The 10,000-nt window shown below is 47.9% G+C and overlaps 2 protein-coding genes across 3 annotated transcripts in view; one reads left to right on the top strand and one right to left on the bottom strand.

Moving 5' to 3' along the window:
• Positions 1 to 3,632, top strand: part of dram2b (DNA-damage regulated autophagy modulator 2b) — an 8,834-nt gene extending 5,202 nt beyond the window's left edge. The window contains exons 7-9 of the mRNA XM_058374025.1: positions 2,300 to 2,382; positions 2,659 to 2,751; positions 2,839 to 3,632. Coding sequence (XP_058230008.1) covers positions 2,300 to 2,382; positions 2,659 to 2,751; positions 2,839 to 2,955 — 293 coding nt within the window. The 3' untranslated portion in view covers positions 2,956 to 3,632. The remainder of the gene's footprint in view (positions 1 to 2,299; positions 2,383 to 2,658; positions 2,752 to 2,838) is intronic.
• A 102-nt stretch (positions 3,633 to 3,734) lies between these two features.
• The window catches only part of dennd2db (DENN/MADD domain containing 2Db), a 13,143-nt gene continuing 6,877 nt past the window's right edge, over positions 3,735 to 10,000 (bottom strand). For both annotated transcript variants that reach the window (XM_058374018.1, XM_058374019.1), the window contains 4 exons: positions 6,756 to 6,806; positions 5,276 to 5,357; positions 4,429 to 4,671; positions 3,735 to 4,301 (listed from right to left, as the gene is read on the bottom strand). In XM_058374018.1, the coding sequence (XP_058230001.1) occupies positions 4,216 to 4,301; positions 4,429 to 4,671; positions 5,276 to 5,357; positions 6,756 to 6,806 (462 nt within the window). In that variant the 3' untranslated portion in view covers positions 3,735 to 4,215. The remainder of the gene's footprint in view (positions 4,302 to 4,428; positions 4,672 to 5,275; positions 5,358 to 6,755; positions 6,807 to 10,000) is intronic.

Below are 10,000 nucleotides of genomic sequence, written 5' to 3'. Positions count from 1 at the left end.
ACCACCACCACCATTATCATCATCATCATCACCATTATCATCACCACAATCATCACCACCACCATCATCACCATCACCACCACCATTATCATCACCACCACCACCACCATTATCATCATCATCATCATCACCATCACCATTATCATCATCACCACAATCATCACCACCACCACCACCATCACCACCACCACCACCACCATCATCACCATCACCATTATCATCACCATCACCACCACCATTATCATCACCACCATCACCACCATTATCATCATCATCATCATCATCATCACCATCATCACCACCACCATTATCATCATCATCACCATTATCATCACCACCATCACCACCATCATCATCATCATCACCACCACCATCAGCACCACCACCATTATCATCATCATCATCACCACCACCACCATCACCACCACCACCATTATCATCATCACCATCACCATTATCATCACCACCATCACCACCACCACCATTATCATCATCACCACCACCATCACCATCACCATCATCACCATTATCACCATCATCACCATTATCACCATCACCATCATCACCACCATTATCATCATCACCATCATCACCATTATCATCACCACCATCACCATCATCATCATCACCATCATCATCATCACCATCATCACCACCATTATCATCATCACCATCATCATCACCACCATCATCACCATCACCATTATCATCATCACCATCATTATCATCACCACCATTATCATCACCACCATCATCACCATCACCATTATCATCATCATCACCATTATCATCATCATCACCATTATCATCATCATCACCATCACCATCATCATCATCACCATCATCACCATCATCATCACCATCATCATCATCATCACCATCACCATTATCACCATCACCATTATCATCATCATCATCACCACCATCATCATCATCACCATTATCACCATCATCATCATCATCACCATCATCATCATCATCACCATCACCATTATCATCATCATCACCACCATCATCATCACCATCATCATCACCATCATCATCACCATTATCACCATCATCATCATCACCATCACCACCATCATCATCACCACCATCATCATCACCACCACCATCACCACCACCATCATCATCACCACCACCACCATCACCACCACCATCATCACCACCACCATCATCATCATCACCACCACCACCATCATCATCACCACCATCATCATCACCACCACCACCATTATCATCATCATCACCATTATCATCACCACAATCATCACCACCACCATCATCACCATCACCACCACCATTATCATCACCACCACCACCACCATTATCATCATCATCATCATCACCATCACCATTATCATCATCACCACAATCATCACCACCACCACCACCATCACCACCACCACCACCATCATCACCATCACCATTATCATCACCACCATCACCACCATTATCATCATCATCATCATCATCATCACCACCACCATTATCATCATCACCATTATCATCATCATCACCATTATCATCATCACCATTATCATCACCACCATCACCACCATCATCATCATCATCACCACCACCATCAGCACCACCACCATTATCATCATCATCATCACCACCATTATCATCACCACCATCACCACCATCATCATCATCATCACCACCACCATCAGCACCACCACCATTATCATCATCATCATCACCATCACCACCACCACCATCACCACCACCACCATTATCATCACCATCACCATTATCACCACCATCACCACCACCACCATTATCATCATCACCACCACCATCACCATCATCATCATCACCATTATCACCATCATCACCATCATCACCATCATCACCATTATCATCATCACCATCATCACCATCATCACCATTATCATCACCACCATCACCATCATCATCATCACCATCACCATTATCATCATCACCATCATCATCATCATCACCACCACCATCATCACCACCATCATCATCACCATCACCACCACCATCACCACCACCATCATCATCACCACCACCATCATCACCATCATCACCATCATCATCACCACCATCATCATCATCACTGTGTGTGTGTGTGAATGAGAGTATTGGAGATTTAATGATAAAGCATTAGGATGAGGGATTTAGGTGTAGAGTTAAAATTAGAATGAGGAAATTTATGGTCTGGATTAGGATCATGGTCAGTGTGTGTGTGTGTGTGTGTGTGTGTGTGTGTGTGTGTATGCACTATGGACGATGGACTATGACATGATTGTTCTCCTTGACCGTGTCTCAGTGTTTGTGTCCTCAGTGATTCTGTACAGCAGCCTGCCAGGGGTAGAGGTGAACAAAAAACTCCACTGGAACCCCGGAGAACCCGTAAGTTTGTGTGTGTGTGTGTGAGTGTGTGTGTGTGAGTGTGTGTGTGTGTGTGTGAGTGTGTGTGTGTGTGTGTGTACAACAATGGCACATTGATATTATATTCCAACAGTTTCTTTCTACAGAAACTGGATTAGAAGCCAGAGCTGTGCTTTGTGGCTCATTTGCATATCATTTGCATACTCCTAATATGCAAACACACGGATGTGAGATTATAAAATGGGTTGTGTATACTGTCAGAAATTATACACCGCTGTGTGTGTGTGTGTTTTTCAGGGCTACATGGCTCACATGGTGAGCACGGTCTCTGAGTGGTCTCTGGCTTTTTCCTTCATTAGCTTCTTTCTCACCTACATCAGAGACTTTCAGGTACACACACACACACACACACACACACACTCAGAGTTAGGTGTGAAACAGTTTTTCAGCTTGTCTGTAATGTGTCTCTGGTTACAGAAGATCAACCTGAGAGCAGAGGTGGATCTTCAGAGCAGTAATTTGCATGACTCCACCCATTTTGGTTCGACATGGGTCCCTGGAGAGACGTCCCCCTTACTGGCTGGATCCATCTAAACACACCTCTCACAGTCCACCACACAGACACACACACACACTAAGTTCATGAGTGTAATGAGAGTGGAATTGAAGAGTGAGCAGTAGGAGCAGAGATCTCCTGGACCTGGTGGTTGATCGCCTGGTGGATCATCTCAGAAGATCAGCTGCTTTTACCCCTGTACATTTAGCACAGATGTGGGGAGCTTTAACTCTCCGTGTTTGTGTGTGTGTGTGTGTGTGTGTGATCACTTCATTTGGTCCTGAGATTAACCACAGCATGCTCCTGTAGTGTGTGTGTTTGTGTCTCACTGTTCCACACACTTATTTTTCTATTATTTGCTTGATGTTATTGTTTAGCTTAGCACTTATCATTAGCCTAGTTAGCTTTGATGTAATCATGAAACTTAACACGTAAACACTTCAGCTGGAAAATAGAGACACAACTACTACGACTTTTTTAATGATGAGTTAGTGTTTATTTCTGCTAGTTTAACCCTTCACTCGCCACGATCTGATGTTTCGTCTCGTACTTCTGCTGATCAGATATCTCTGAGGATCCAATCAGACACACTTATTTTACAACACCTTTATTTTAATCAGCATAAAGTGCAACAAGCAGCTTTGAAATTCACACACACACTGTATTTGTTTTTAAAACTGTAAAAGGCAAATAAACTGATTTTTATATTGTTAAAGCCTCGTTTACGTTTGTGCTTCAATCAACAGAGTTTAAAATACACACACGCTGTGTGTCTCTCTCTCACACACACACACACACAGTCTCTCGCACACACAGTCTCACACACACACACAGTCTGTCTCTCTCACACACACAGTCTGTCTCTCTCACACACACACACACTGTCTGTCTCTCTCACACACACACACAGTCTGTCTGTCTCTCTCTCTCTCACACAGAGTCTGTCTGTCTCTCTCTCTCTCACACACACACACACTGTCTCTCTCTCTCTCTCTCTCTCTCTCTCTCTCACACACACACACACTGTCTCTCTCTCTCTCTCTCTCTCTCACACACACACACACAGTCTGTCTCTCTCATACATGCACACACTCTGTCCGTGTCTCTCTCACACACACACACAGTCTGTCTGTCTCTCTCTCTCTCTCTCACACACACACACTGTCTCTCTCTCTCTCTCTCTCTCTCTCTCTCTCTCTCTCACACACACACACACAGTCTGTCTCTCTCATACATGCACACACTCTGTCCGTGTCTCTCTCTCTCACACACACTCTCATACACACTCTCACTCTGTTTCATATAACAAGCCCCTTCACTCCCCCATTCCTCAGTTGCTCCTTCCTTCTCTGCCGAAACTCCACAATTTTCTTATGAAAAAATCCTGAAAAGACACACACACACACACACACACAGGGTGTGAGACTAAGACTTGAAGTAACCATGTTCAGACAGAGGAACACTGCAGCATTAAGAGACAGTGATGCAGAGAGCCATGTCTGGGTTCAAACCTTCGTGGTTGTGGTGTTTCTCCTCCTCCTGGATGAACAAGTCGAACATCTGCGTCTGAACGAATTGTCTGACGAAGTTCCGGTTCTCTTTGGGCTCCACTGCTTTGAGGAAGCTCTTTTTCTGGAATGTTCTGGACTGCTTGTTTCCTCCATGCCGCTTCAAATGATCCACAAAATGTCCAACAGTTTTAACGAAAAAGCTGATGAAGGCTTCAGACACCACGCTGTTCATCTCCTCTGTAGCTGCAGGACCACAACCACAGCAATACACACACACCAGCATGAGTCAGTGAGACAATGAGACACGGTGGGATGGTGAGACGCAGTGCGACACGCTGAGGCACAGTGCGACGCGGTGAGACACTGAGGCGCGGTGAGACACTGAGGCGCAGTGCGATGCGGTGAGACACTGAGGCGCGGTGAGACACTGAGGCGCAGTGCGATGCGGTGAGACACTGAGGCGCAGTGAGACACGCTGAGGCGCGGTGCGACGCGGTGAGACACGCTGAGGCGCGGTGCGACGCGGTGAGACACTGAGGCGCGGTGCGACGCGGTGAGACACTGAGGCGCGGTGCGACGCGGTGAGACACTGAGGCGCGGTGAGACACTGAGGCGCAGTGCGACACGGTGAGGCGCAGTGCGACACGGTGAGGCGCAGTGCGACACGGTGAGGCGCAGTGCGACATGGTAAGAGGGTGAGATGCAGTGAGCTGGCAAGACGCACTGAGACACAGTGAGATGGATAGACACAGTGAGACGTTGAGACACCGTGAGATGATGAGAATGTGAGAAATGGTGAGACACAGTGAGACTGTTAATTAACAGAATATCTCAGTAACAGACTCACTAGCGTTGTGTTTGCGTTTGCAGAGATCCTGTAGCAGCTCCTCCTGCAGCCTGCTGGGGATCAGCGTGTCCTCGTCTCCGATCTACAGCAGAGAGATGTGATAGAACAGGAACAGCGAGAACGTTAGCTGAACAGCGAGAATGTTAGCTGAACAGTGAGAACGTTAGAGGAACAGCGAGAATGTTAGCTGAACAGTGAGAACGTTAGCTGAACAGTGAGAACGTTAGAGGAACAGCGAGAACGTTAGAGGAACAGCGAGAACGTTAGAGGAACAGTGAGAACGTTAGCTGAACAGTGAGAACGTTAGCTGAACAGCGAGAACGTTAGCTGAACAGCGAGAACATTAGCTGAACAGCGAGAACATTAGCTGAACAGTGAGAACGTTAGAGGAACAGTGAGAACGTTAGAGGAACAGCGAGAACGTTAGCTGAACAGTGAGAACGTTAGAGGAACAGCGAGAACGTTAGCTGAACAGCGAGAACGTTAGCTGAACAGTGAGAACGTTAGAGGAACAGTGAGAACGTTAGAGGAACAGCGAGAACGTTAGCTGAACAGTGAGAACGTTAGAGGAACAGCGAGAACGTTAGCTGAACAGTGAGAACGTTAGAGGAACAGCGAGAACGTTAGCTGAACAGCGAGAACGTTAGCTGAACAGTGAGAACGTTAGAGGAACAGCGAGAACGTTAGAGGAACAGCGAGAACGTTAGCTGAACAGTGAGAACGTTAGAGGAACAGCGAGAACGTTAGCTGAACAGCGAGAACGTTAGCTGAACAGCGAGAACGTTAGAGGAACAGCGAGAATGTTAGCTGAACAGCGAGAATGTTAGCTGAACAGTGAGAACGTTAGAGGAACAGTGAGAACGTTAGAGGAACAGTGAGAACGTTAGAGGAACAGTGAGAACGTTAGCTGAACAGCGAGAATGTTAGCTGAACAGTGAGAACGTTAGAGGAACAGCGAGAACGTTAGCTGAACAGCGAGAACGTTAGAGGAACAGCGAGAACGTTAGCTGAACAGCGAGAACGTTAGAGGAACAGCGAGAATGTTAGCTGAACAGCGAGAATGTTAGCTGAACAGTGAGAACGTTAGAGGAACAGTGAGAACGTTAGAGGAACAGTGAGAACGTTAGCTGAACAGCGAGAATGTTAGCTGAACAGTGAGAACGTTAGAGGAACAGCGAGAACGTTAGCTGAACAGCGAGAACGTTAGCTGAACAGTGAGAACGTTAGAGGAACAGCGAGAACGTTAGCTGAACAGCGAGAACGTTAGAGGAACAGCGAGAACGTTAGCTGAACAGTGAGAACGTTAGAGGAACAGCGAGAACGTTAGCTGAACAGTGAGAACGTTAGAGGAACAGCGAGAACGTTAGCTGAACAGTGAGAACGTTAGCTGAACAGTGAGAACGTTAGTGGAACAGCGAGAATGAAGTGAGTGAGCGAGTGAGCGTGTGTGTGTGTGTGTGTGTGTGTGCATTGAACTCACTCTGGTGATGAACTTGCTCTCTGATTGTCTGGTCAGGTCAACGATAAGCAGCTGAAAAACAACAGACAAAATCAACGTGTGTGTGTGTTTATGTGATATGCACAGTTGCCATGGTAATAGAGAATGGTAACAGTTTACAGTTTAACTGTGACACTCTGGAGTTCAGTAGTGCTGAAACACACACACACACACACACACACACAGAGACAGAGAGACACAGACACGCACAGACACAGACATGCACAAAGAGAGAGACACAGACACATACACGCAGACAGACACAGACACGCACAGGTAGAGATACAGACACAGACAGAAATACAAACACAGACGCGCACAGACAGACAGACACAGACACATACACGTACAGACACACAGACACCGACAGAGATACAGACACACACACGCACAGATACAGATACAGACACATACACGCAGACAGACACAGACACGCACAGATAGAGATACAGACACAGACAGAAATACAAACACATACACGCACAGACACACAGACACCGACAGAGATACAGACACATACACGCAGACAGAGATACAGACACACACACGCAGACAGAGATACAGACACACACACGCAGACAGAGATACAGACACACACACGCAGACAGAAATACAGACACACACGCAGACAGATACAGATACAGACACATACACGCACAGACAGACACAGACACACACAAAGATACAGACACATACATGCACAGACACATACACGCACAGACACACAGAGATACAGACACACACACGCACAGACACAGGCACACACAGACAGAGACACAGACATGCACAAAGAGAGACAGACACAGACACGCACAAAGAGAGACAGACACGCACAAAGAGAGACAGACACAGACACATACACGCACAGACATATACACGCACAGACACAGACACACACAGAGATACAGACACAGACATACAAGCACAGACAGACACACACAGAGATACAGACAGAAATACAAACACAGACACGCACCGACACAGATACAGACACACACACCCCCCCCGACACAGATACAGACACACACCCCCGACACAGATACAGACACACACCCCCGACACAGATACAGACACACCGACACAGATACAGACACACGACACAGATACAGACACACACACACCCCTGACACAGATACAGACACACACCGACACAGATACAGACACACACACACACACCGACACAGATACAGACACACACACACACACCGACACAGATACAGACACACACACACACACCGACACAGATACAGACACACACACACACACCGACACAGATACAGACACACACACACCGACACAGATACAGACACACACACACACACCGACACAGATACAGACACACACACACACACCGACACAGATACAGACACACACCCGACACAGATACAGACACACACACCCCGACACAGATACAGACACACACACCCGACACAGATACAGACACACACACCCCGACACAGATACAGACACACACCCTCGACACAGATACAGACACACACACACTCTCTGACACAGATACAGACACACACACACCCCCCGACACAGATACAGACACACACACACCCCCCGACACAGATACAGACACACACACACACACCGACACAGATACAGACACACACACACACACCGACACAGAGGCAGACACACACACCCTCAGATACACACACACACACACACACCGACACAGATACAGACACACACACACACACCGACACAGATACAGACACACACACACACACCGACACAGATACACACACACACACCGACACAGATACAGACACACACACACACACACACCGACACAGACACACACACCCCCCGACACAGATACAGACACACACACACCCCCCGACACAGATACAGACACACACACACCCCCCGACACAGATACAGACACACACACACCCCCCGACACAGATACAGACACACACACCCACCGACACAGATACAGACACACACACCCACCGACACAGATACAGACACACACACCCACCGACACAGATACAGACACACACACCCACACCGACACAGATACAGACACACACACCCACACCGACACAGATACAGACACACACACCCACACCGACACAGATACAGACACACACACCCACACCGACACAGATACAGACACACACACCCACACCGACACAGATACAGACACACACACCCACACCGACACAGATACAGACACACACACCCACACCGACACAGATACAGACACACACACCCACACCGACACAGATACAGACACACACACCCACACCGACACAGATACAGACACACACACACCCACCGACACAGATACAGACACACACACCCACCGACACAGATACAGACACACACACACGCACACACCGACACAGATACAGACACACACACGCACCCACCGACACAGATACAGACACACACACGCACCCACCGACACAGATACAGACACCCACCCACACACACCCACCGACACAGATACAGACACCCACCCACCCACCGACACAGATACAGACACCCACCCACCCACCGACACAGATACAGACACACACACCGACACAGATACAGACACACACACCGACACAGATACAGACACACACACCGACACAGATACAGACACACACACCGACACAGATACAGACACACACACCCACCCACCCACCGACACAGATACAGACACCCACCCACCCACCGACACAGATACAGACACCCACCCACCCACCGACACAGATACAGACACACACACCCACACAGATACAGACACACACCGACACAGATACAGACACACACACCGACAGATACAGACACACACACCGACACAGATACAGACACACACCGACACAGATACAGACACACACACCGACACAGATACAGACACACACACCGACACAGATACAGACACACACACCGACACAGATACAGACACACACACCGACACAGATACAGACACACACACCGACACAGATACAGACACACACACCGACACAGATACAGACACACACACACCGACACAGATACAGACACACACACACCGACACAGATACAGACACACACACACCGACACAGATACAGACACACACACACCGACACAGATACAGACACACACACACCGACACAGATACAGACACACACACACAGACACACACACACGCACACACACAGACACACACACACAGACACACACACACAGACACACACACGCACACACACAGACACACACACACAGACACACACACGCACAG

Source organism: Hemibagrus wyckioides, linkage group LG21 (genome assembly GCF_019097595.1).
Source record: "Hemibagrus wyckioides isolate EC202008001 linkage group LG21, SWU_Hwy_1.0, whole genome shotgun sequence".
NCBI lineage: Eukaryota > Metazoa > Chordata > Actinopteri > Siluriformes > Bagridae > Hemibagrus > Hemibagrus wyckioides.
The sequence above is the reverse complement of the archived record's forward strand: the minus strand, read 5'-3'. Positions and strand labels throughout refer to the sequence as shown.